Consider the following 27,823-nt stretch of genomic DNA (forward strand, 5'->3'; position numbering starts at 1 on the left):
CTTTAACAGGTTCTAAGGCTGTTTTCTTAAACACTTTTTTTTTCTTCATAGAGGCTACTTGAACCAGTGTTTGACAACTTCAAATGTGTTACATTGAACATACAAGTTAGTGACTATTTGAATCTTATGGAAAATTTGGTTTTTCATTTCTCTTTTTTCAGATTTTCGTTCTGTTAAATCCGGTTAACTTAACATGTTTTGCTGGTGTTGATGGGGTATTAGTCAGTTTCTGATTATAGATTCGTGACGTCATTAGTCAAGCGGCTAGACTCGCAGACGACAACACGCATGCGCGGCGGAAGGGAGCGTTTGGGTGGCGTTTTCTTTCACACGTTACTTACCTGAAAAACAAATCAAAATCACAGATACTCCTCGTGGCATAACATTCAACAAAGTATAATCTTTTTCTTCGAATATCCCTCGCCATGTTTTCGTGGATGAAAAGGAACGACGGTCAAAGAAACCCTCAAGTTTTCAACTCAGTCGTGGATGGCTTGAAGAAACTTTATTTCAAGCAACTGAAACCACTGGAAGAGTCTTACCTTTTCAATGATTTCCACTCGCCCGCTATGACTGAGCCTGACTTCGTGGCAAAACCCATGGTATTGTTAGTTGGGCAGTACTCTACTGGCAAAACAACATTCATTCGTTATCTTCTTGAACGAGATTTTCCTGGAATACGCGTAGGCCCAGAACCTACTACGGATAGTTTCATCGCGGTGATGCATGGAGAGAAAGACCAAGTCATTCCCGGAAATGCTTTGATAGTGGATCCCACGAAACCTTTCCGCACTCTCGATTCTTTTGGTAATGCCTTTCTAAATAGGTTTTGCTGCTCTGAGCTTCCAAGCCCTGTCCTTGAGAGTATTTCAATCGTAGATACACCTGGTATTTTGTCAGGCGAAAAGCAGAGTGTGTCTCGCGGATACGATTTCACTGGAATTCTGAAATGGTTTGCCGAACGATGCGATCGGATAATTCTTCTTTTCGATGCGCACAAACTTGACATTTCAGACGAATTCCAACGTGGAATTGAAGTTCTTCGCGACTACGATGACAAGATTCGAATTGTCCTCAACAAAGCTGATATGGTCACGACTCAACAGCTGATGCGGGTGTATGGAGCTCTCATGTGGTCCTTGGGGAAAGTGATCAACACTCCTGAAGTTGCACGCGTGTATATCGGGTCTTTCTGGGACCAACCTTTGCAAATTGATGAAAATCGAAAATTGTTCGAGTGTGAAGCCAGTGATCTGTTCAACGATATTCAAACCCTTCCAAGAAATGCCGCACTGAGGAAGTTGAATGACTTCATCAAGAGAGCCCGTTTGGCTAAGGTTTGCAAAAAATTTTTGATTTTTACTACTTTCGATCATACAATCGACTCCAAGTAACTCAACTCCTTAAGGGTAATTGTAAAAGGTTTGAGTTGTCAGGAGTTAAAGTTATTGGGGCTTGACAAACTAAAAGAAGGGAAAAAGTGATTACTGTGTTACATTTAAGCACAGTGTTTTTCATTTTAGAATTGGAAAACTACAAATGAGGAGTTAAGTAGTTGAGCTCTCTCTAAGTACAATGCACTGTATTTAAATAAATCGCTAACAAGATATAACAGTGCGGAGCAACGAACGATTCATGAGAAAGATTTCCATGTGAACTCATACTTCACTTTGAATGCAGGTCTTTAATAAAAGGAGAAATGGGAAGAATAAGAGATTACCTTGGGACCAAGGCTTTATCTGAGAATAGTCTGTGGCTATAGGGAAATCTTGCCATTTCGTGTAATGCTGAAAATGATTAGAGAAAGAATGTGTTACTCCCCCAAAATTTCAGTGTTTTAGACAATAATCTTGATCATTTTGACCTGTGAAAACAATATTTTGCAGGGTATTCTCTAATGAGATACCAAGTTCATATAATTTATAACGGTAGTTGTACTGAGTGGATTGTGATTTGGTCTAAAATCAAGTACGCAGGGAATTCAATTTGAAATTATAAGTGTGATTTCAGGTCAAAATTGCATGAAACACAGTTCAATTACAACTCTGAATTACCTTGTTTAAAGATTTTATTACAGAAATCTTGTTGTCTTCATGCAAAATCTGTAAGAAGTATAATTCATCCATTTCTTTTTGTTTTTAATTTTCTGGAGACAAAAGCTTTAAAAATCTACTGCACAAGGGCTTCTTTATCTCACATTTTTCAGCAATTTTATTGATTGCCTTAACAAGCCTTGAAATTTGATAATTTTTTTAAGTGTTGCTTTCTCATATGCTGGAAAAAAGATACAATTTATAGCAAAGACTAGTGTTGTTCATGATCAAATTGATGCTGAGAGCCAACAGATTGAAAGGATCACCAATGATTTAAAAATTTTCATTTAATGGGATAAGAAAATGAAGATTGATGTATACATGACTGTCAATATATGAAAATCATATATGTGCACTGTGGTTGAAGAAACAAATAGAGGTGATCCATGCAGGTATGAATACTACTTAACTAGTGGTTAAAATAAGGCCTGAAAAAAATTCAGGTCCATACAGGATTTGAACCCATGACCTCTGCTATACCAGTCTAGCACTCCTACCAACTGAGCTAACAAGCCAACAGGCCTTATTTTCAATACTAGTTAAGTAGTATTCATAACTGTGAGGACTGCTTCTATATTTGTTTCTTCAACCGCAGTACACATATATGATTATCATACATTTAAAGTCATGTTTTCACCACTTGGAGGGTTAATTTTGAACCAAAATAATGACCAGCCCCCAGTTGGCCTGTTAGCTCAGTTGGTAAGAGCACTGCACCAATATTGCAGAGGTCATGGGTTCAAATCCCACTGGGGCCTGAATTTATTTTTAGGCCTTATTTTCACTACCAGTTGAGTAGTATCCATAACTGCGAGGATGGCTTCTATATGCAAAGAATTATGTGATTTGTACTTTGATTTGACTGAAAAATGGTTCCAAAATGTAGGTATCATGTAGTAATCTTTAAGGCTGGAGAACTTCTTCAATTTTAAGCACTGACTTTTTTTGGGGGGGTGGTTTCTCTGTTTTTAGGTTCATGCATATGTTATAGCAGAGCTGAAAAACCAAATGCCAGCAGTGTTTGGCAAGGATAAAAAGAAGGAGCAGCTTTTGAACAAGCTTTCTGATGTCTACATGAAGATTCAAAGGGAACAAAACATATCCCCAGGGGATTTCCCTCCTGTACTAAAAATGAAAGAGCAGTTGCGCAAGTATGACTTCTCAAAGTTTTCTCCTTTGAAAACCAAGCTGATAGAATCCCTTGACCGCATGCTGGCAAATGAAATTCCACGTCTGATGGCCATGATACCCTTGGAGAGTGATAGTGAATCTGATGCTTCTGTGAGAGGAGGGGCATTTACTGTCTCTCATTCTACCAACAACCCCTTTGCATCAGGAGCCTGCCAGGGTGCTGCTTTGGGGGCTGGATCAGATGATTGGGTGGTGGAAGAATTTAAGCATGAATATGACAAGATCTTCAGAAGTTTGAATCCTCAAGGTGGAAAGATTAGTGGAGCTGTTGCAAAGAAGGAGATGACAAAATCTAAGCTACAAAACAATATATTGGGTAAAATTTGGACTCTGGCTGATATAGATCGTGATGGGAAACTTGATGAGGATGAGTTTGCTTTGGCAATGTACTTAATAAAGATCAAGTTAGAGGATGATGATCTACCAGAAGAACTTTCTACACACCTTACTCCTCCGTCAAAACGTATTAATTCGTCCAATGGTATGGACTATGACTGACAAAACTCCAACATCAGCAAGGCAGTACAGTGATCTTTAAGAACTGTGTGCTGATTTGGACAAGTTACAAACATTTACAATTGTCTGATTGGGTCAAAATAATTTTAAAAGGTAATATACTAAGTAAATGTTGAAATTCTCTATGGCTGGGGAGTTTCCAGCTTTGTGTCTATGAGAGGTTTCATAACTGTACATTTTATGCAGGATTTGGAGTTCAAATAATTATTTTAAGGGTTAAATTGTATTCAAATGGACATTTTATTTAGCTTTTTTGTGCTATTTCTGATTTAGATATGTCTCTTCCATATTGTGCTGCAGCTAGTTTGTAAAATTATCTTAGTATGGTGAATGCTTTTGGTTACGTTTTCCTTGCATGAAAAAGAGTATCTGACGCAGCAGTATTTTAAAAGGTATTTATACTGCATAACTTGAGAAAGATGGATATAATGAAAGGATATAATGCAGATGAACATTAAACAGTAGATGTAAACCTTAATAAGTCTTCAGTCAATAAACAAAGAAGTTGACTGCCTCTGTTGTCCGCCAAAATATCACACAATAAGGTTTTTCAGACCAGAGTGTTCTCTTGATTTTAAATTAATTACATACCACCAAGTGAAAAGGGTTTGGGACTTTTTGTTTAGGAGGTAAATCAATATATAGAAAGGAAGTACTACTGTTATTGACAGATACAGGTCTGATAAAATTTTCACTAACTTGTAAATTGGTTATGTTCAGCAAAAGTTAATTTACAGTGATTGATCTATTAATTTGATTTGCATGTAAAAGGTGCATGTTGCTGTCCAATTCAGTATAATTTGTCTTCTAATTGTTGGAAAACTTGGATGTAACAATCTGAATTAGTTATTTCATGTTTCATGAGGTTGTATCTTCAACCAAAAATCAAGAGACATACCAGATTTTGATTGTGTACCATTTTCTATAATCACTAAAAGTTAACTCAACTAAGTATGGCCTGTAACTGCTACTGTCAAATATGGACAAAGCCTTTTATCAGTAGCAGGGATTTCATACTCATTCTTTTTTGTGAGTAGGTCATACAAGTGGACTCAAAATGGTGACAGAAATCTAAAGAAAAAACATTGCAGGCTATTTTAGGGTATAAAAGCAACTAGCATCTGGGCTCAGTTATACAAGTGTCAGATAACACTATTCAATAGATAAATCACTATCCAGCAGATAAGTAATAGCAAAACATATTTTAGTGTTTAAAAGCAACTGGCATCTGGGCCCAGTTGTTTAAATGTCAGATGATGCTATCTAAGGGATAAATCACTATCCAACAGATAAGTGATAGCAAAACAGATAGCATTATCCACTGTTTAGAGATTTATCCGGTGGATAGCATTAACTAACCTTCGAACAACAGGGACCTGGTATAAAGTGAACATTTTCAAGTCAATGCACCTTGTTATTGGTGAAACTAGTGTTTTGTGTGTAAACCCAACCATACTATTCAAATGTCTGTAGTTATTGCCAAAATTAGAATTTCAGCTGAAGCAGCTTTTTCCTAAACGAAGATATTTCAGCTCTTAAATACATCAAGTTAGGTAATTGCTTTGGTGGTTGTAGAGATATCCATGCTCTGATTGTTCAAGGATTGTTTTATTTCTTACCTTACCTTTTGGGAGTTGATCATAAAACCAAATAAACAACTGTAAAAATTAGCCACTATGCTAATTTTTAAATGCATTTTCTTTGACATTCACTTGAGCAATAAGGATTGATTTCCCATTCCCATTAAATTCAATTTTGTGCAAAAATGTTATGTTTAGAATTTATAAAGAGCTTGTTAAATTTAGAAATTGAATTAGCTTTCAGGAGATATGAATATAGTTTTATTTTATCACTTTGAACCAAAGTAAATACAATTCTAATGTGAATTAGGTTCATTCTTTTGACAGTGTTATTAGTTTAAGTCTCCTTTGTACCATCAAATAATTATTATTGCACGATAGAGGAACATTACTTATTTTTGCCTCAGGTTATTTTTGATATAGTCGAGGTGTATCAACATTGACATTTAACATTGACTGTTAAAAGGGCATTCTGTATTAAGTAAATTAAAATTATGGTACCTTAAAAATTAATTTGGTTTTCCTGTTATTGATGTCAAAAAGGGTTTGGTGTCAAACTTACTTCCTGGATTTTTTTTTGTTGTGAAGAGTGTGGCAAGGTATTTTAAAGATGTTTCACCATGCAAGGAATCATTCTATCTGAGCTGCCACGCAACTTCTCTCCCAATCGAGTCCTTTACAACCCCGTTCTAAGAGTCTCTCTCTCCTCCCTTCCTCCCTTCCCCCCAACCACCACCTCCTGTCCTTCCTCGCCTTTAACCCTTTGGCTCCCATGAGTGACCAAGACAGAATTTCTCCTTACAATATCAATACAAATTGTAAGTATAATAAGTGATGAGAATAAAGAAAAATATCAATTTGGGGATAATCAGTTGATCCGATACTAAATTCCCTGAAATAACAGTACATAAGAATTGTATAGTTGACAGTAAGCAGAACTACAAATTTTATCTGGGAGTTAAAGGGTTAATATGTTAAGGAACAGGAGGGAGTGAGACCCTGGGAATGGGATTGAAAAGGCAGAAGGAAAGTGCGCCTTGCTCCTCTAGTCTAGTGGCATAAGACCTTTCTCGTTGTAACTGGCACGCCCACGGGACGGCATATTACAGTATCTAAAGAATAGTAAAGCGTACCATGTCACTTTTGAAAATAGAAAAGGACAACACCATTCTCTTTCTTAATAGGTACGTTTGAAAGTATGGAAGATAGGTCACCTTTACACAGAACAAGGTCGACACAATGATCCCCGCCTAGCCTACCATGTCCCTTTGGAAATCGAGAAGGATAATGACAACTCCTTTCCTAACAGTTACGTTTGAAGTATAAAGAGATCAACGTTGCTTATGCACAGAACAAGGTAAACACATTGGCCTTCTCTCGTGAGGGGGAATAAACCATCCACATACGACTTCATCTAGATCGCTTAGACAGCAAAAGGAATCAAACTTCGCGAAGTATGAACCCTGAAAATCAAAGAGCACAAACATTCTCCAAAGCGAGGCTTATTTATTACTTCTTATTACCTGAGCGTGATGGCCGAACTGAGTAATATTGGCCTGAGGTCGTGGCAGTGCGGACCTTGCTACGACTGAGGGCCAATAACACGCAATGATACGGTTCGAACAAGCAGGTTACAAAGTAGTTTATTGTATAGTACTCGAATCAAACTGAATTTGCCGTCTCGTTCGAACAAAACTTCACCATGACTAGGAACATGTAAAAATCTTATAGTTAAACGGCGGATTTAGAGATGAATATGGAAGCAATCTTCGCCTTAATGAACACTACTTTTACAAGCAGTAGTGAAAATAAGACCTGAAAAAAATTCAGGTCTGTACGGGATTTGAACCCATGACCTCTGCGACACCGGTGCAATACTCTACCAACTGAGCTAACAAGCTAACTGGGAGCTGGTAATCATGTTGGTCCGTAAGAAGTGAAGTAATGAATCAGTAACTGTGAATACTTGAAAATCATAAATGTGATCTGGAGTTTAAGAAGTAAAAAATACTCTTCTTAGGGCTGTTTCCCTGAAAACGCTCTGCATGAGCTGTCTGTAGGGTATAACGACCAACTAGGAACCAATCAGAAAGCTCTGATTTACCTCATGACTACCTTGCCATATAATAAACAGTGAATACTCACTTAACAGTAGTGAGGTATTTTGAAAATCACAAGTAACAAAAGTTGAGATCACTGGTTATGTAATGAGGTTTTAAGTGAGCAATTAAGGAAGTTGAGCCACGGTTGATCCCAATGTACATGAACTCTAATAGGGCCATCACTGAAACATAATAGGGGCGCTGATTCGTTAAAGGCTCTCTTGGGAATTAAGGTGCTTACGCAATAGCGGCGCTTACCAACAAAAACAAATCTAAGTGGGGCACTTACGGTAGAGAGGGCACTAAGGCCTGTTTACATGGAGGTGGACCCCGGGTAGGTGAGGTAACCCGCCTGTCAATATAATTTCTTACTTTGTTTTGATCACGTTACATGATAGGTGGGGTGACCCGCCTAGGCGGTTCGGAGACCTAAGCTGAAGTCACTATCAGACTCATGTGAGGAGTGAAAATTATCAGTCGAGTACTGCATGTCTAGTTTTAAAGAGAAGTGATCGATTAGTTTGCCGTAATGCTTTTGGCTCGGAGACAAACGAAGAAAATTGTTCAAAATTTTTTGACGGGGCTGACTGCGGTGGAGTCAAAAGTATCCTTGTGCCCCTGCGTCTCCGTGGATGATACGATACAGCAGAGGAAACCCCAGGATGGAGGGGATAGTGGATTGATAACACAAAGTGTACAATGAGTTGTCAGGTAAACTTCTCACCTTGGTTTTAATAGGAATCTCTATATGGTGTTTCAAAAATTTTCAGTGTAGTAAGTAGATCATTTACAGATACGATGCCAATAAAAAGTGCATCTGTGGGGGAGTCATGCAAGCAGGAGATAATTTCATTGTCATCTGTCTCCTTCGAAAAAAACCGTTTTTATAGGAGGCAGACGCTGAGCAAAACCAGGTTCGTCAGACTACAATACACCGTCGTATCACTTGAAAGACACAGATGTGCAGCCTGCCTGGGGCATACAAAAACTAATCATCATCATCATCAAAATCACTTCCTGATCCGGACCATTCCTTTGAGCCTTCATTCTCTTTTTCATCACTGTCACTTTCCTCCGCAAAATACTTCACAGGAGCTTTGGATCTGCCGGTGCGAACTGATCGGCTAACAACTGCACTTTCCAGTGGTTCGTCATCACTGGAGCTTTCTACGCTTGCTTTCGCCTTTTTCGGTGGCGACTTTTTAGGCTGTATGACAAAGATAACAAGGCATTACTAAAGACGAAGCTGAAGTTTTTGTAGACATGAGCTGTGTCGTAACTTGATAGTTATCTCAGTCTCTTCCATTCCCTGTTTTCAGTCTCGTGTATTCCTCTGTCACTGTCGCTGAATCAGGAACTACTGATCGCATAATTTTCGTTCTTCAAGGCCTTTTCATTGTATTTCATATCATCTTTTAGAAACAATGAATCCTGGCTTCCGAACTTACCCAAGGATGGAAGCCAATGGGGAAAGTTCTCTGCTTCTGGTTCTAATCATTTGGTGTGAACATACAGCTATTCAGAGACGAAAAATAATGCTATGTTTCACTGTCTCTTGATTAGAGAAAAAAAACGGTCGAATTTCTTTGAGTGAGGCCATTTTGGAGATTTCCTGGCAATCTAAATACCTTTGGAAGATGCTTATCAATGAACATTTGGTATTCTTACACTTACCTTAACCACTTTTCCTTTAGCAGTTGTAGGTTTCTTTAAAGAGAGCATGGCTGAATCAGAATCCTCGTCACTACTATCAAGAATTACTGCCTTTCCTCGTTTGCCTTTCTTGGCTGGCTGTTTCTTTGCAGCTAATTCGCCATCAGGGCTGTCGTCCTGTGACGATGTTTTAGACGAAGCTGCCTTTTTAGTCGCGGTGCGTTTCTTCTCTGCTGCTGTAGTGGTCTTAGCAGGTTGTTTCTTCGTAGATTTAATTGATTCACCACCCTTTAATGGTTTATTTGGCTGCAAAGCATCAAATCCATTCATTCAAGACATCTCAAATTGCTAATTGACTTGTAGTCTACCCTTTTAATGGTCTTCTCCTTAAATCACAATCGAGAATAATAAAAGATCTGGGGATATCAATGTTCAGTCCCATGAGGTTACGTCAACTCCCGCCCAAGGGTGTTTATCAGGCATTGGAGGATGGGAAATTATCCCGCCACTGCGCAGAATCACCTAGCAAAATTTGATGGCTCGAGCTATCTTTTAATCGAGAGTGAAGAAGACCACCAGTAATGAGAATGACGCTTGCCTTACAGCCATCTGTTCCTGGTTAGGCGACAATCTTTCTTCACGTCACTGTTGTTACTATAAAAATACTGTTTGCCGCATTACGCACTGACTTTCACTCAGTCCTGTTACATAATTTATTTCTATTACTAAAGACTAGGGGCCTTACAGAATACCACTTTCCAGTGACGAGCTTCCTATATAAACTTGAGAAGATTTATCTTTATTTGGGGGCATTTTTAATATAACAATAATTCCGCTCGCGCTTGTCGGATATGAGCTGAGTATAGCCAACTCAACCCTACGGGCCTGGTTGGCTATCTATCATCTCTATCCAATGTGCGCTCGTGGAACAATTGTTAATTATACGGTCTGAGGTTGTTCGCTCACTCAAAAGATCCCCAAGGTGTCAGCTGCTTAGTAAATGTTTGACAATTCAGCAAAATCTTACCCGTGAACTAGTGGTCTTTGCGGGTTTAGCAGGGGAGAGCTTTTGAATCAGAGCACGAGTAGCTTGCACGTCACTTTTATCTGATTCGGCATCGCTATCAACACTTCCTTCCTTAGATGGCTTTCCGGTTTTCACCGCCGTGACCGTAAGATCATCATCATCATCATCATCATCGTCAGAACTAAAAGAGTACGTCTACAGAGCAAAGCAATAAAAGAAAAGAAAATCAAAAACATTATACTCTTTATATCATTTTACTGAACTAAAAGAATCAATAGAATGCCAAATCCATGGATCACTGGCGAACTCTTTTTCGGTAGTTTTTCCATCAACATATTCTGGGTAAGGAGGCAGTTTAACAGGTGTAAACGTTCCCATTAAGCGATTTCGTCAACAATTTCCGTCTAAACTGGCTTCTAGTCCAGTCACCCATTAAGACAAAGAAATAGCAAAGGAAAGGAAAATACCCCAAGGGGCATGCTACACCCCTCTTTGTAAAGAAAGAGGGAACATCTGAAACAACAAACAAACGACCCTGAAAACCTTCAAATGGCACAAAGCTACTCCTTTGACTGCAATTGGTACACTGGCACACTTCGCTGAAGCGTGTTCCAGCGACATTTAACTTAACAGTATATCACTACACAAACCTTAGCAGGACGAGATCTAGCGGCCCTTTTCTCTACAGGCGGTCCATCCTCTTCATCGCTGAACTCCATAATAAAATCGTCATCACTCTCTGCTGCTTTCCTAACCTTCTTCTTTGAACTGAACACCTCCAGCGAAGATTGCGTTTTTCCCTTTGCAGCAGAACTGCTGGTTGTCTCAGCACCACTGCCAGCTAACGATGATGATAACGAGATGGGCAACTTCTGGCTCTGTCGCTGAGCAAGTCTGTCAGCGAGTGATCTCACCGGAGGACCTGCATCTATGTCGTCAAACTCCCAGGAGTCGTCACTCTTGTTTTCTTTCTTTGGAGCTGTTTCTTTGCTCTTATGTTGCATGTTTTTCTTTTCTTGTTCATTTGTAGCAAGCGTCTTGGGTTTATTTTCAGTTTTCTTTGCTGGCTTTGATGGTTTCTTTTTCTGCTGCTGTGAGCGCCCTGCCTTGGACTTTACGTACATTTCTTGATCTTCCTTTTCCTGTTGCTCAACTCGCTGTAATCAGTGGCAAATGTTAAATGACATACAGGAAATGCTATAAGCACCCTCAGGTTGTATAGAAATACCACCAAAACATCCTATTCTATACACAAGTTACAAAACGATATTCTGGTCAATTAGAGTGGGCTAAACTACCTTCATCCCAAAAAATGCACATAATATAAGTTTGAATAGGATTAAAAGACATTAAAGGAGATTCCATCTTCATTCCTTGAGTTCTACTCAATTAAACTACACTTTTCCCAAACTTTTAGTCAATTGTGTTTACAAGAGTATTTTAAGACACCTCATATTCCTTGGTGACAAAAGTAAGGTTCTCGGTAAATTATGTTAAGATATGAAGACCTTACCTCGAGCTCTTCCAAAAAGCTATCAAGATCTTCGAACCAGAGGTCTTGTGGTGACTTCCTCCTTAATATGTTCAGCTCCTCCAACTAAATTGTTGCACAAGATTATTAAACAAGAATGGCAGGCTCATAGGCAACTGTTGCAATAAGAATCTGATTAGGATTACATGGATTTCTCTTGTCTACCAAGACATCAGAGACTTTTGCTTATGATACAAGTATTAACCACCTTTTCACCTTTGCAAAACAACTGGAATCTTTGAATGCCCTCCTCTTCCCTCTCCCCTCACAATTTTGATATTTCAAAATTCTATGCAAAACAGAAGACATGACTATGAGTCATTGCTTAAAAACACTTAAACACTCTCTTGTTTTTCCCTAGAGGCTTGTGCTGAGGTCATCCCTTAAGGCTGAATTCCAAAATACAAACATTGGCCATTTTCATCCTTGGTTTGAACTTTATTTTGCTTTGTTTTGAAATCATTATCATACACACACTGTATATCACCTAAACCAAAAATATAAAAGAGTAAACTTTAAACAAAGGAGAAAATTGAACTCCAAATAAATACTGCCACTGACCTTATTATCTCTCTCTTTTAATAGCTCTTCCTTCTTTTCTCGAGAGAGAGACAGCATAGACATGGACAACAAGTACCCAAAGTCAGGTCCACCAGTGCTTGACGTGGAACTTGCCACACTGGAAGCATCATCTGTATCTCCCTCATCAGGTGCACTGGACTTTTGTGTGTCTTTCCAAGCCTTGATAGGATCAGATGGGTATCCATGCTGCACCAAAGTGGTAACTATGTCGCGCTTGGTTCTGTTCTCTGTTAGAAATAACAAGTTCCCGTTCATGAGTCACAGGAGACTTCACCATCTTTTACTCCATATTCAGACTTTTTAAAAAAAGGTTAAGGTTCCCGATGAAAAAGTTAAGGAGCCACAGTAAATAATGTTCTAAACCACATGATAAATATCAAATTATTCTGTGCACAACTTATTACACTAAAAGATGATATTGCAGTCTCTGTTAAAAAAAATGGTAAAAAACTGAACAATGATGGCAAAGGGTTATTTTATTTTTATAAGAGTATTTTTGCAGACCTTGTCAGTTTTTTATTAAATTAAATCAGTGCAAATATTGTTCTAATGCAAATCTGAGATGACTCATTCTTCTTGCTGTTTTGCATTCCTTTTGCTGTTGTTTTCCTAACCAAATAGTGTCCCCAGCACATATTAGTGTATAGGGAAAATCCTACACCATCGTATTACATTTTGCCTAAATCTTTGTTTCCTTAAGGATGTCAAGAAATTGATAAGCTCCTCCATAACAATGGATCAAATAACAATGCATCAATGATCAACTCATTAGATGCATTTATGCTATAGAGACATTAAAGTTGTCTAAGACATTAAAGTCATCTCGAGACGACTTTAACGTCTTAGACAACTTTAACGTCTCTAGCACAAAAACGGCCATTGATTCAGGTGCAAATGAACAAAATAAATGTGCCTCCAATGTAATTGCACAAGATTTACAGGAGTATAATTGGAAATTTGAATGGAAACTATAAATAAATAAATAGTGAGCAATGATAGAACCCTCACCTATGATAATTTGTCCTTCAATTTTCTCCAAGATAAAACGAGCTTGACTACTGAGCTTGGTTGATTCTGCAGTCAGCATTCCATCTAACCATGCTTTACGTACAGCATATTTTTCCAAACGAAGCTCAAAGAATTCCTTAAGTATGTCTAGTGGCGACTCATACTTGCGCAGACAACCCAAGGCATCAAACAAAACCTGAAATACATTGCAAACAAAAATAATTTCAAATCGATTCAATCAGAAGTTCCCTATACCCAATGAGGTTGTGCTGAATTCATTACTGAGCCATGTCTTAAACTGGACTATCTGTGATTAGAAAATACTTAAACAGTGGATAGTGTTAAAGGCATGCTCTGATTGGCTACTCAAACTCTGCATATCCTTTGCTATTCACCTTTTAGCAACTCACGCAGGATTTGAACCCAAAAGTGTTGTAATAGCTGCAGGAATAAATGTGTTAAAATCATCATTTTTTGCTGTATAATCTCACTGTCTTTGTATATACTAAAACTATTTACCTCAGTATCAGTGGCCAGTGGTAGATATTTCACTTATACATAGCCTAGTAAATATCCAACACTAACCACCTCCACTTGGAAGAAGACATTATTTTGTCACCAAAGATCAAAGTTAGTTGGATACATCTCACAAGAAAACTGACATTAGAAGGGCTATCAACTATGGCTGCAAAATTTGATATAGCACCATAAAAAATTTCCAGTAATAAAAAAAAATGGATGAGCCACAAACTCTGTCACACATCTGCTGTGTGGACATTTTTGTAATGACTAAAATGCACTTAGATAGAAAAACTAGTATTTTCTATAACTACAAATATTAAATATTAGCTGGGATAAGTGCTAAACTCACCATATTGCTGGTGTTAATTGAAGCTTCAAGTTTAAATTTCTTGTGTAATCCAGTTGCCTCTGCCTCAGCCAGCTTGTCCTCAGCCATATTAAGTACAAACTTCACTGTTACATCTGTGTGGTATTCCTTGTAATCCCTGTACCAAAAATAAAAGTCATCAGATTGGATGGGACCAATTTCCCAAGTGTAGTCACTGGAAGTCATTGAACAAATAAATTAAACTGTGGAAAATGCTAGACAATCCCAATTACTGCACAATTTTATAAGTACATGCACATCATTATATCATTTCAGTAGTTAATCTTTCACAATTCACACATGAGCACTTATGATGTAAATTTATAAACAAACTGAGTTAATAACACTCCACCATTGTGACTTCAAAGATGCTACAAGTCCTGCCCCTGCAACTCAGAGATGCTGCTTTTTTGCCCTTTGTTAATCCAGTTTCATAATCTTGTTATAGTGCATCTATTGTACTAGAATTGTTTCACCTATCAGACAGACTAACTTTTGTACTGCTGAGGGTGAGTGCCGTACTTCTTTCTTTAAAACATAGCTTAAATAGGTTTGTTTGAATCAAACACTTGTCTACTCACGTCAGAATTGGAGGAATTTTCTCTGAACCATGGAGCATTGGTTCCAAAACATTTTCTTTGTAAACCTGTGTCCAGATGCCAACTGGCAGTTCAGATATTTCTATGGTCTTGTTGTCAACAACTTCCACATTGCCTTGCACAAGGAATTTGTGGCTATCAATTTGAGAAATGGTACCAGTGAAGTTCTTGAATGATGGTATCTTAAATTTGAAAGGAAAAACAATAACACAAACATTCCCTGGTTTGTACCTCTGCACTATGTTAAGAAAGGTACATATCAAGATTCCCAGACCACCCCTTAAGGAGCACTGGCACTGTTCATTACAATATCACCTATAACTTTGGAAAAAAATTTCTCTACTTGAGATGTTCAGCAGGAAAATAAATTTTAACAGAACAAGTGAGCAGGTAAATAGGCCCAAGGCAAAAACTGCCAAAAGACAAACCAATACAAAATTTGCTATTTTAATCTATATCTAATTTTTTCCACATCAATTGTGAATTTACAATGTGATTGAGAAGTTTCTTTAACGCTAAAGTACCACTGCAAGCCTAATGGAATACTACATGTAATCACAGCGTGCCCACAAATTTAAAGTTATGCTTTTTTAAATCCAAAAGCTACTTTTTTGTTGAAAACTAAGGTACTCCACTTTCATAATTGATCATTTCTCTGACTCTGACAACAAAAAATGTCAACATTTTGATTTATCTGGAAACTCTGAAGTTTCTATCACAGTTTAGTGGGAATAAAGAGCTCACCATCTCTTCTGGTTCCTCTCCATTGATCATCTTCTTCAGATTACTAATAATTTGCCGAACATCAAAGTTAGGCACCTTGGTGCTGTACCCAGTGCCAATCCCCTCAGCCCCATTGACTAGAACTAAAGGAATTATAGGGCAATACCACTCAGGTTCAACAGGCTGGTTATCGTCAAACAGGTATGTAAGGCTGGGCATATCATGAGCATGAAACAATAGCTTTGTTAAAGGACTCATCATAGTGAAGATGTAACGAGGACTAGCAGCATCCTTGCCTCCATGGAGACGAGTGCCAAACTGACCAACTGGCATCAGAAGATTTAAGTTGTTGCTGCCCACAAAATTCTGTGCTAAGTTGATGATTGTTCCCATCAGGCTTGCCTTAATGGGTAAAGAAGATGTAAATAAGACCAGGGCATAAAAGCTGAGGGGAGAATTAACTTAATATATTACTTCTGATGTATTTTTCAACTACAATCCTGCAAGTGTGGTATCCTAACATGAGCCAATGGATAGTTGGGCCATTATCAAGAAAGGAATTGAGAAAGATATTTTGTCACAGTTGTAACAGGAAATAAATGCAACAGAAATTTGAAATGTTCAAGCACAACTTTGCATCAGCAGCTTTCATCTCCAATAATTGCTGCAAAAATGATATCCTTTGTATACTCTGACAATTGACTGATTGATGGAAAAAATTCTGCCAAGGATTTGCCTTTATCTATTAGTGCTTGAAGATTCTGTAAATAATGGGTTATCGGTTACCACTTCATGTTTGAAACTCCAAGAATGATGTAATAACTATGATATTGCACTTATTATTGATTGTTACTTTTATCAGTTGTATTATACTGTGGCAGAATATCCACCATTTTGAAGAGCAGTAAATATTCAGTTGGTGAATCACCACAAATTTAATTAAAATAACTTTGTGCAGTGGACATGTAGATGCAAGTAGACAAATCTAACTGATTGGTTTGGAGGACTTAATCATCAAGTAGAGGTCATAGACTTTCATTAAAACTATGGGAAAATTCTCAAACATTATTGGTTATCACCAGCCCACGTTGAGCTCTAATGGGACAGTGAACATGTCATGTTTGTAATTGGACAGCAGTAGGACAGTGAAAGGCACAGTTAACACATCATGCCTGAGTAAGTGGACAGAACACAACATGTGCGTGCACAGTTCTCTCACATTCCCCTGAGTTAGCTGTTGTTGTTGTTTTTTTAATGAAAACTTATAACTGATGTCTAGTTTCTTTCTCAAATCTTGTCATAGTTCTGATTAATTGGTAACAGGACTTTGTGTTATTCAATTCTGTCTGTAATTATACTCATGCTTAACAAATCAGACTCCCACTTTGCAGTCATCCTATTTTTTTAATTACTCGTATGATTACAGACTGAATTGAATTCCATTCAGTCCTTTTACCATTATTAATTATATACCTCGCCATGGTGATATGCAGACAGTTCTGCAACTGATCCAGCAAGTTGAGCAACTTTTACTTCTCTTTTGTCATTCCTTTTAAGGCAGGTGAAGAGTACCTTCCTTTGACCGGGCTTTAAACCTGAAGGACATTGTTCAAAAATAATTATAATGATTGATAAAATACACAGGAACAAAATCTTATCAGTTATTTGGTTATGCCTTTTGACATTATTTCTAAATTCAATTATCTTGCTTACCATCCACCAAACATGGGATTGATCGTTCATTATCAGCATTGGAGAATAAAACAAGTTCTTTGTTGACAAAGTCAGAATATGAAACTGACCTGGTGTCCTTCTCATATAAGTAAACCTGTAGGAAAGAAAGACAAGAAAAGCAGTTACTAGGTGATTTTTACTGAGTGATATAAGAAAAAAGCTACTGGCATTAAATAATATAGTATAATCTTCTTGTTTACACTCTTTTAGGACAGATTTCACAAACAAAATTTGATCACTTATTTCAGTTTGTTGTTCAACACCTCTTATGGACAAATCCCAGGAATGCAAATAAACAACTAAGTTTGACCAACCTCTGAAAGCCCTTGTTGCCTTCTCCACTTGCGATCTTCCATTGCACGATTGAGCCAGTCTTTCCTGTCATTAACTTTCTTCTTACTGAATGCCTGTAATTAAAAGAAACATCCAGTCTACAATTCACAGTTGTTTTTCTTCCTTCAAACAAAGCCAATTTCATACCACTACAGGTTAAAATAGTTTTTAATTAACATTTGTTGAACATAATTTTCTTGGTTCCTTTGACATTCCTTCATATGTCATTATGAGATAAATCATGTAAAAACATGAATTAATACCAACACTGGTAGATTTGTTGATTATTTTGGTCTTGCATGCAGAATTGAATATATCTATGAGAGCCTAACAGCTGGCAGACTTTGCTTGTTTCTTTGAGAGGCTCCCTGGCTACCTCACTCATCACTGCCTTTACTGTGACACTTGATTCACATTATCTCTGCTTTGATGAAATAAACTTGTCTTTCTTATTACCCACTGCAAGGGAACACTTAATTCTAAGTGAGAAGGGAAAATGAAAGTTTCTCACAACTCTACACTTAGACAGATGTTTTCAAGCATTGGCTGTATTAACTCAAAAGAGATGCAATACTCCAGCAAAGAAGAAAAACATTATTTAAAAAAAAAAAATATCGCAGTATCCAAAACTATAGTCATATCACCCACATAGTGCCAATGACTTATATGATACAGCTGTACATACCATAAGTATAGCTTCATCACATGGTGCACCTTCATGGTGGAACTGAATCTGATGACGTCTCATGTCAGCAAAGTATTCTTTGGCCTCCTTAGGAGTGCTCGTACCCAAACCTTTATAGTATTTTACTTTCCAAGACTTGACATTGACTATGCTGTTTTTCCATTCCTCATATTCAGGAATGCTGTAGAATGCTTTCTCCTCTTTGCCTTTACTGACCTGAAATTTTGATGAGCTGTTAGCATCGATGATGAATTACTACACTCACTATTTGAATATCAGAGACACAATCAACCTACAAGCAAAATTTTATTGCCAAATGTCTCCAGAGGATTCATAATCAAGCCTGAGAATCCATGTTTTTATGTACTAATTTTGATTACATGAGCATAGAATTTAAAAAATGCCTGAATAAAAACATAAACTGACTTTAACTTGGAGTAATGAGAATTTTGTTTTTATAATACATGGAGGTGTTTCATCCACCTCTTAATCTTAAGTGGTTAAAGGTCACCATAATACATATTGACAAAGGTCCAGGTGAATGCACTCGTATTGGTTTTATAGCTGAAATTACTACATTTTGCACAGACTACATTTACATTTGTAAGCAATGCAACAGCCACAAACTAAGTCCACCATTTCTTTGCAATCTTTCTCAATTGCAAGAAAATTGGTACAATCTTAAACTGACAGTGTTAAAAATATTAGTTGTAACTTAAATACTCCCTTGCCATAACTTCAATGAAAGTTTCCTTGATAATGATGTAAAATTTGTGTATTTTCAATTTGATTACACCATTCATTTTCTTACAAGCCACTGCTAGCTATGCCAAGCTGACACAAATTATTTGTTTGAAACAATGTGTAACTAAAATTCTGTATATGTGGAAATTAATTTCTCTCTTTTGGGCAGGTCTTAGAAGTTTCAGTTTCCATCTTAAAGATTAAGGTAAACTGTTGGTGTAGTCTTAATACCCCACCTTCCCCCCACCCCCATTTAAAGCTTACCTATCTTACATATGACACCTTAAAAATAACACTAACCTTAACGATGGGAGTAATAAACTCCTCCAGGAAAGGTAAGCGTGTAAGGGTAGGCCAATTACTATGGATGAAGTTGATGAGGAGTCCCTTGATGTGAGAGCCATCTTGGTCTTGATCTGTCATTATCATAAGGTGGCCATATCTTAGACTCTTCAAGTCTTCCTCAGATGAGTACTTCTTGTTGTATTGAAGGCCAAGTATCTTGATAAGATTATTGATCTCAGCATTTTCAAGAATCTAAAGTCAAACAATAAAAATTCTGGTTTAGTTCTGGGTTAAATAAGGAAAGCTGGTACTTTAACAAGGTATCCTCAATCAGGGTAATTTGGTATTATCAGCTGAGTTAATAACATACAGTGGCCACTGTAAAGAATTTCAAAACTAACGTTTTGAACCTTAGCCCTTTGTCAGAGCGAAACTTTACCATTGAAACTCTTTACAATAGCCAATTTACATAATCAACTCAGTTGATAATATCAAATTACCCTGTTATACTCTCCCACTGATGCAGCACCACACTTTCTTTAGAAAGTTACCCCCTTTATTCTCGATCAGATTGACCTAAATTGTGAGCTATTCATTGATTACCATAGCAGATGACTTCTATGAACTGACATAAAAATTTTGAAGGTTGTCACCAAGAATTATCAGTCAAATGGGATCAAATGGTCTCTTCTTGTCTTAAACTTGTGTATTTGATTTTTCCAGGATCCAGTAACAACAGCTCAAAACAAATTATGCCAAACACATCTTTGCATTTCCCTAAAGTTAGTGGGAGTATGCTAAGGAGGTTTAACTGCATGAATCAAATTCTCCACTGGCTAACTACTGGAAGTTTGAACTTCATACCTGCTTGTGTGATGCATCCCTGACATTAAGCAGTTTACCACGCAAGGGAAACACTCCAAAACGGTCTCTACCAACTACACTCAAGCCACTTACAGCCAGTGTTTTGGCTGAGTCACCCTCAGTGAGAATTAGTGTACATTGCATTGAGTTTCTACTGCCAGCATCATTAGCATCATCCAATTTGGGAATTCCACGAATCTTGCTGTGTTTGCTCTTTTGACACTTCTTGTTGAGTTGAGACTAGAATGAAATCCCCAAAAATAAATGCACATCTTAATTTAAAAATACTTGATAAGGTACAAAAACAAGTTAGAAACAGTTAGAAGCTATCAATTAAGACTCCTCTTGATAAGAGGGCATCCAAACTAAGGTGATGCATGTATTCAGACATTTTCAAATTCTTTGAAAAGTTTGCTAACAAGTGTCATGAACAATTAATACATGTGCCAGTAGCCATGTAGTAGTTAAGGAGTAACATTTTGAGAATTTTTTTTTTGGTGAAAGTTATTTCTTTCACCTTGTTCTTTAAGTGGTGTTTTGCCAATTACTAAGAAAGCACGTTTTTTCTGTAACCACTTCAAATCAGCTAAGAATCCACTCAAAGGACACAAGATTATTCCCAGAGAGAACCCTGCTGTTAAACCATGACATGTTTAATGAATTCAACCTGGAGTCTACTAAAGGTTGGAATTAGTACCTGTGCCTTGAATTTCACCCAGTTCATGATATGTTCAACAACACCACACTGAGTAACCTAAAAAAGTACAGGAAACAAGATATAACATCACATCACATCTCAGGGCGTGAAATTAATTTTTTTTTCTGACAGCCACTTGGCTCCTAAATTCTTCAAAGTGGTAGCCAATTCAAGAAAAGTTGGTCGCCATTTTCAAAGACAAACAAAACCTCTTTTTTATGCTGTCATCGTTCTAGAAATTAAGTAGGGGAAAAGATCTTTAACGTGCTACAAAATGGACACTAGGATGGATGATATGCAACGTTTAAGCTCACCTAAATCAAAGATGGCATCTAGTTATCGATCGAGATGCATGTGCTGCATTTTGGAAACAAACTTACATGGAAGTTTGCTGCGGATTTGTCTTTGCAAATCTTTTTAATTCACTAGATCTCTTAGTAAGGTTATGATGAAACATTCTAGTTGCCAATTTGGCAACTAATTTTCAGGATTTGGTTGCCAAAGTGAAAAATTTAGTCGCATTGGCGCCTGTATTGGGCGCAATTTCACTCCCTGCATCTGTATCCACCATCACTTCTGCTTCAAACATCACCTCTGTTTTAAGATCATGGAATATGAAAATAAGAACTAGCATAGGTTCAAAAATCCTTATGCCCAAACCTAGTTTAACCTCCATCTTCATTCCACATCAAACTCCAAAACATACCATCTATCTCAATTAACACAGGACTTTTTTGACATCAATAGTTGCAGAGTCCTGAACACTCTGACCTTGGCTTTTAACCCCAGCCATCAGAAATGGCTGGGGTTGAAAATGACTTACAACAGACATATTTCATCATGCTTTAAAAATTCCATTATGATACATAAATTTTGGGTGTTATATGAAAACAACTTGAAGGTAATTGCAAAGAGATTAACATAGATTCCAAGTTGCCATGCGTCTGTTCAGTAATAGATCACAGATGATGTAAAAATGTGGTAAGAATAAAAAAGTGGCACACAAGGCATAGCCAAGTGTGTCACTGATGTTTTTACCACATTTTGATGTCCTCCATGATCTATTACTGAACAGATGCATGGCAACTTGGAATCTGTTTGTTTTATATAATAAAGAATTAAAAAAAGTTTTAATGACATCATCTATACATCTGTCCTCCAATAGATCATATGTGAGAACCAATCAGAATGCATGCATAACTGAGCTTATTATATAAATACAGATACAAACCTGTTTGATAAACTTTTCACTGAAATCACAAGTGGATCCAAACGCTTTAGATCTGAGAGTCATATTTTCCTTGGTTTGGGAGTCAAAGGTTGGATTTTCAATTAAACAATTTATGAAAATCCACAAGTGATTCTTGATCTGAAAAGGCTTCACTTCTACACCTCCTTTATTTTTCCTTTTCACTGCAGCCATGAGCTTCTCTGTGATCTGGTCAGTTATATAGTTGACATGTGTTCCTCCCTATAATAGGAGACATTTTTATCAATACCATTACCATTAAGTTCTTGAGTTACCTCTCTGTCAAGGAAATAATAATAACAGCAAGGTCTAACTAGCAGGACACTATGTTTATTCTGAACAGGAGAAAGTTGCTATGCCTAATTTCTAAAAAATTTGGGACACAGCTGTTGCTGCCTTAATGCACTATTAATCCTATACACCCTAAGGTCAGTATGTATATTCTCCATACTGTTCTCAGTACATCTCTTAAGGTGCTGACAAGGAGAATTTGTCTAACAATCAAGAGGTTCCTTAGTTGGCGATCATTTCTTTTACTCTTGTAAACTTTATGTGTGATTCAAGGGTGATGTTGTAAGGAGAAATTAGATGATAGTCATTCTAAGGGGTTAAAGGGTTAAAGGAAGTTTGAGGTTTTTTTGGGCACTACAAGGTTCTTTACTTTGCTTACTTTTGTGCTTGCTGTTTTCCTCTATGCCTCTCCACCACCCACCACCCATACCCCCCACCTTTGGTAAGCATTTATTCCCCTTTTTAGAGTTGTGTTGAACTGTGCCTACAAGTGGGCTGTTCTTCAGTTGTCAGTAGTAACCTCTTGACTGCCAACAAGATTACTGCTCTATTTTGTGGCTACCTTTATAACACCTTATTTCAAGTAGTCTTGCCGAATTGTTTTCATCCAAGATTTTTTCTTAATGCTCTCCTTAATTTCCATACAATGTTACATTCACCACTCTCCTTGTTCACCTCACCTTTTCATGAATTTTCCAAAGTCAGAAAATTAGGGTGCAGAAAAATTTTTTTAAGTCAGTAAGGTGATTAAAAAGAATGATTGTTCACTTTGCAAAGGTCAGAAAATTTCAAATGAAAAACTGTATGTTGAACTGTTTTGACAAAAACTGTTAGACAGTTGATGTTTCACAGCTTTAAAGCAGTTTTAGAGAACTTGGCTTGACTATACCTTAGTTGTGGCTATGCTGTTGACAAAGCTAGCTTGCTGAAAACCTTTGGTGCTTGTGGTAACACAAACTTCCCAACGCTTATTTACAACTTCATGCACGACAGAATTGGTCTTTTTCTCTGAGTCACTACCCAATGCCAAGTCATCTTCATCATCTCTGGCTTTCAAGTACAGTCCAACATAATCCTTGAAAGTCTTAATCTGTTGACAATTAAAAATAAATTTTTTCATGAAAAATAAATCGCAAATTGATTTTAACCTACTCATGAATGCTAAACAACACAAAAGGGTATAAGACAATGCATCATTTATAAATGTAGATTCTACTTCTGATGTTTGAGTGCAAGGTTGTTGCTAAGTGCTGGCTGCCACAAGAATAAGCAACTATCACTGGCTGGATTTTTGGCTGGCAATCACTTAGTAAAACACAACAGGCACTTCTGAGGTCAGACACTTACAATTAATCAATACTGAATGCTATTGATGAACTGCCTCACTTGAAATTTCAGCCAGCAGCAAAATTTCTTAGTTACAACCCTGTGGCTTGTATGAAGCTTCACCAACTGGACACAGATTTCTGAATAAGACAATAATTCATACTCCTATGGCACAGAAAGAGAGGGTCTGAGAAAGATTTGTGAAGTCCATGATGGTTTTTCCCCATTACCTGATGTACAAGAGATACATGTACTACTGACTTATCATTACTACAGAGATTTTTCTGTTAAGTAATGGATTTTCAATCAAAATTTCATAACCCAGAAAATAAAATGCATTATCTCTGCTCTGAACAAAAACAAGTAGTTGCACCATATAACTTAGCTACAACTTGTTTATGAAGGTGCTTGATGAATTGAGCAATTTATAACATGAATATTGCCAACAAATTACATACAGGTAACTTCTTTCCATTGAGATATACAGAAATTCCTCTAACAGATCCAGCAACATCATATGCCCTCCTGGAGAGGAGTGAGATAATGTCTTTATCAAGACTTTCCATTTTAAACTTTGCCAGGTCAGGTTTGAATGTAACACAAGTGAAGTCCTTTCCACTAAAATCCTTTACAATAGGCTCTGTAACTTTTCCCATGTTGTTTGTCCAGGTCTACATACAAGAAAAGGAACAAGTTGAATTGTGTTAGGTGACAAGAAAAAAATTATTCAGGTATAGTATTTCTAAAAGTTTAAAATGAACTATACTATTACTATACTTAACCACACTCTGCTACTATACTCAAATACTCTATAAGCATAAGCAGTCATTTAAATGAATAATCATTTTCCTTTTCTTTTTGAATTTCATTAACTTAATTGCCTCTTCCTGTTATAATGTACACTAGATGTTTACACAACATGGAAATTTCTTCAGGATTCTCTCATTAACTTTAAGGATCATGAAGATCTAGCATGTATTCAAGAACAAAATGTACCTGTTTGAACTTCTTATTTGAGTCAGAGGAACAAGTTTCCACAACAAATTTTGTGCTGAAGATATTACAAAGTTTTGCACCATAACCATTCCTGCCGCCTGTGACTTTTTTCTCCTCATCATTGTAGTTACTGGACGTTAGAAGATGGCCAAATATCAATGTAGGAACATAAACTTTCTGTTCTTTATGCATCTCCACAGGAATGCCACGTCCATCATTCCAAACACTGATAGTGTTACTATCTCTGAAATTTAAACAGAGGAAATAGGCATATTTAAGTTTAACACATAATAGTATTTTACCAGCTTATCGCCAATGTTTCGGAGTTACTATTAATAGTACTTTGGAAAAGAAAAATGCATCTCCATATGGCAGAGGCTAACTCCTATGTTGCATTTTCTGGAAAAATTTCTAGATAATCCCATACCATTTGACAACAAAGCTGTAGTCCCAAAGGCAATCTAAAGTTTCCATTTATCTAAGAACTGTCTACATAATCAAAATGGATTAAATGAAATTCTTTCACAGTTACCAGTCTTTAAAATATGAATAAAACTATGTTCACTTGCAGAGTTTTAATTACCCAATGAGCAATTTGGATACCAACTATAGGCTTTGTTCAATTTATGATGTGCCAACCGGCTGTCACACATTACCCTCATAATTAACAGGTACATTGTATGCACAATAAAAACCTATCAGGATAGCATTACTTGAAAATTAATCCTTTACAACAGGACAGTAAGGGGCTGGAAAGCAAGGAAATGACAACTTTCAAGTAAGTGAACCTGTCAACTATCATTTCAATCATATAATGGGGTCACTGTTAAAAAATAGTTTGTTTTGTTAATATGTCACTCACGCATCAATGGTTATTTTAACACAGCCCATGGCAGGGTCTCTCTGCTTGTTATCTGCTGCATTCACTTCAAAATTGAAAGAAACATAACACACAATAATATTATTACATGACTTGTACATTCACATACCTTACTGAATATCATAAACTCACTATTTTCCATAATTCTTAAATATATGGTCTTGGTCAGGAATTTTTTTAAAAAGTTTTTTTTCCTTTTTTTAACAAACCAAAGAAGAAAAATTTAAAAGATAATTTGGTTTTATCAACTGACTTAATAACGTAAATTAGCCACTTTAAAGAATTTCTTAAGCTGAACAATGTTTCGATCGTCAGTCCTTCATTAGAGCAAATAATGATAAGTTAATGAGTCAAAGTGAATAATAACAAGTTTATAGCTTGCCGAGGGCCTTATTTTTAAAGTAAAACTAAGCTACAAGTAATGGAAAAACATGAATCCAATCTGCTCACCTAAAAGTTCATCAAAGATCTTGTAGAGACCTGGCGTATAAGTGATTTCCTTACTCACAATGGCATCAGTCTCTGCATCATAAACCCACATGTTCTGTTTGATTGGCTCAACAGAGCCAATGTAAGTGTCTGGACGGAGAAGAATGTGTTCCAACTGTGTCTTCTTTTGGTAGATCCGCTCAACTGACAGTCGTTTTTTCTTCTTTGCAGCAAAAGCATTGCTCTTGGTATTTTCTCCATTATTCATGATCTCCTGTACAAAAATACAATTCAACAATTTTTAGCTGCTGATGTAGTGTTACATTGGATTCAGAGATTTTCTTACTCAATCCACTTTCCACATCAAGATGAACGATTTATTTATTTATATTTATTTTATTGGAAAGCCAAATGTGTCCACGTTATAAAGGCGGGAAATTGAAAGTATGTTAATCGCGTAAGTTACCATGATATATTCTTCTGTTGCCGTAAATACTGTTATCCTTGATTACATTCTAGATGCGGCATGAGAAGTACACCCACAAGATGAAAGTTTGGTTCGAAATTCAAAAATTTGGATTCTTCCAATACAACTTAGTACCACGACATCGAACATGCAGTGTCTCATCTACGATTACTCTTACATGGTAGTGATACCGTCTTCTATGCCCCAAAATATCGCCATGTTTTAGATAAAATAATCGTTACCTTCAAAGGACTAGTTTCGGCCGCCATCGTTACCGAGAAACGTACCAAATAGCGAGAAAATGTTCTCGCGCCGGTGAGAATCGCGACCACGAAGCGAGCACGACGATTAACGCGACATTTGAGGAAACCGCCACATCCCAATGTTCTACGAATTAGCCAATCACATCTATCGAAGCTTACCATGTGACATATTTGCTACCCCAACTCTCTACGCGGTATTCAAGATGGCGGGGAAAATGTAACAGTAAAAGTCACGAAATCAAACTGCAACAAAGACGTCAATCTCAAGCAATACGTTTGGACTTGTACTTTTGTGATTGAATCAATTGTTAAGCCATAAGGGAAATTTTTGCGCGATCCATATCGATCCTACACGTGTAATGTTGCACTAAACTCAAAAAACAATCCACCGTATTTGGTGTTCCAGAACATTGTTTGCAATCGTTAGGGACAAGCTGAAATGACAGTGGTTTTCAGTCACTTTCAAGCAAGCACATCGATCACTTTTACACCACATATTTATAATATGATGTGTTAGGCCCAACAGATCATAGACGGCTTTTTTAAAATTTCTCATAATATTAAAATTTCAAATGGAATTGATCAAGGTTATAAAATTATCCTTTAACCATATTGACTACAGATGGCATTAAAGCCTTTCTAGCATGCTATCTTGATCTTGTTTTTTCGTTTGTTTTTAGGTTTTTGTATAGTTTTTTTTACTCCAACATCTTACCTACCGTTAATCACGTTCGTAACAAACTGAACTCGCGCCCGGTGGTCGAGCAGTAGTAAACATGAAAGCACTTCAGATAATTTGGTCATTTAAAAATCCTTTTGTGTAACTGCTCGCCGCTTCTCTATTTTCCATAAGCCACTAGATAGTTTTCCTCATTGTTCACAATAAGGATCCTTTCCGAAAATTTTCGCCATTTTTGGACAACATGTTTTTTAGAGTTGTAAGCATGAAAGGATTAAGGCACGAGAGGGGTCTGGGATTGAGTAAAATGAAGTTTAAGTCCCCAATATCAGTCTGTTATCTTCAACCAGAGTCGCAAGGAGACAGCGAACTGTTACACCCACTGGAAATACGAATAGGAAATTTAAA

At 37.0% G+C, this 27,823-nt stretch overlaps 2 protein-coding genes and 1 non-coding gene across 4 annotated transcripts; 2 read left to right on the plus strand and 1 right to left on the minus strand.

Moving 5' to 3' along the window:
• Positions 1-280: 280 nt before the first annotated feature.
• LOC131773925 (EH domain-containing protein 3-like) lies at positions 281-5,893 on the plus strand. The gene is made up of 2 exons (XM_059089896.2): positions 281-1,337; positions 3,066-5,893. Exons 1-2 carry the CDS (start codon positions 426-428, stop codon positions 3,780-3,782), a joined length of 1,629 nt encoding a protein of 542 aa, XP_058945879.1. The 5' UTR covers positions 281-425; the 3' UTR covers positions 3,783-5,893.
• Trnai-aau (transfer RNA isoleucine (anticodon AAU)) lies at positions 2,778-2,851 on the plus strand. The gene has a single exon. It is a non-coding gene; the product is annotated as a tRNA-Ile (tRNA).
• A 969-nt stretch (positions 5,894-6,862) lies between the features above and the next one.
• Positions 6,863-27,684, minus strand: LOC131773890 (DNA topoisomerase 2-alpha). Of its 2 annotated transcripts, none has more exons than XM_059089861.2 (24): positions 27,456-27,684; positions 26,029-26,281; positions 25,561-25,624; positions 24,699-24,942; positions 24,161-24,373; positions 23,266-23,466; positions 22,068-22,307; positions 20,837-20,893; positions 20,140-20,379; positions 19,291-19,527; positions 18,247-18,462; positions 17,543-17,635; positions 17,208-17,322; positions 16,968-17,089; positions 15,516-15,896; positions 14,754-14,953; positions 14,155-14,290; positions 13,284-13,479; positions 12,255-12,502; positions 11,676-11,759; positions 10,813-11,319; positions 10,163-10,357; positions 9,157-9,441; positions 6,863-8,689 (listed from the first exon to the last, which is right to left on the minus strand). In XM_059089861.2, the coding sequence occupies exons 2-24, from the start codon at positions 26,273-26,275 to the stop codon at positions 8,471-8,473; spliced, it is 4,740 nt and encodes a 1,579-aa protein (XP_058945844.1). In that variant the 5' UTR covers positions 26,276-26,281; positions 27,456-27,684; the 3' UTR covers positions 6,863-8,470. The 2 variants fall into 2 exon arrangements, with proteins under 2 accessions (XP_058945844.1, XP_058945843.1); XM_059089860.2 differs by lacking the exon at positions 27,456-27,684 and adding an exon at positions 26,716-26,833.
• Positions 27,685-27,823: the final 139 nt, after the last annotated feature.

Source organism: Pocillopora verrucosa, chromosome 13, assembly GCF_036669915.1.
Source record: "Pocillopora verrucosa isolate sample1 chromosome 13, ASM3666991v2, whole genome shotgun sequence".
Lineage (NCBI taxonomy): Eukaryota > Metazoa > Cnidaria > Anthozoa > Scleractinia > Pocilloporidae > Pocillopora > Pocillopora verrucosa.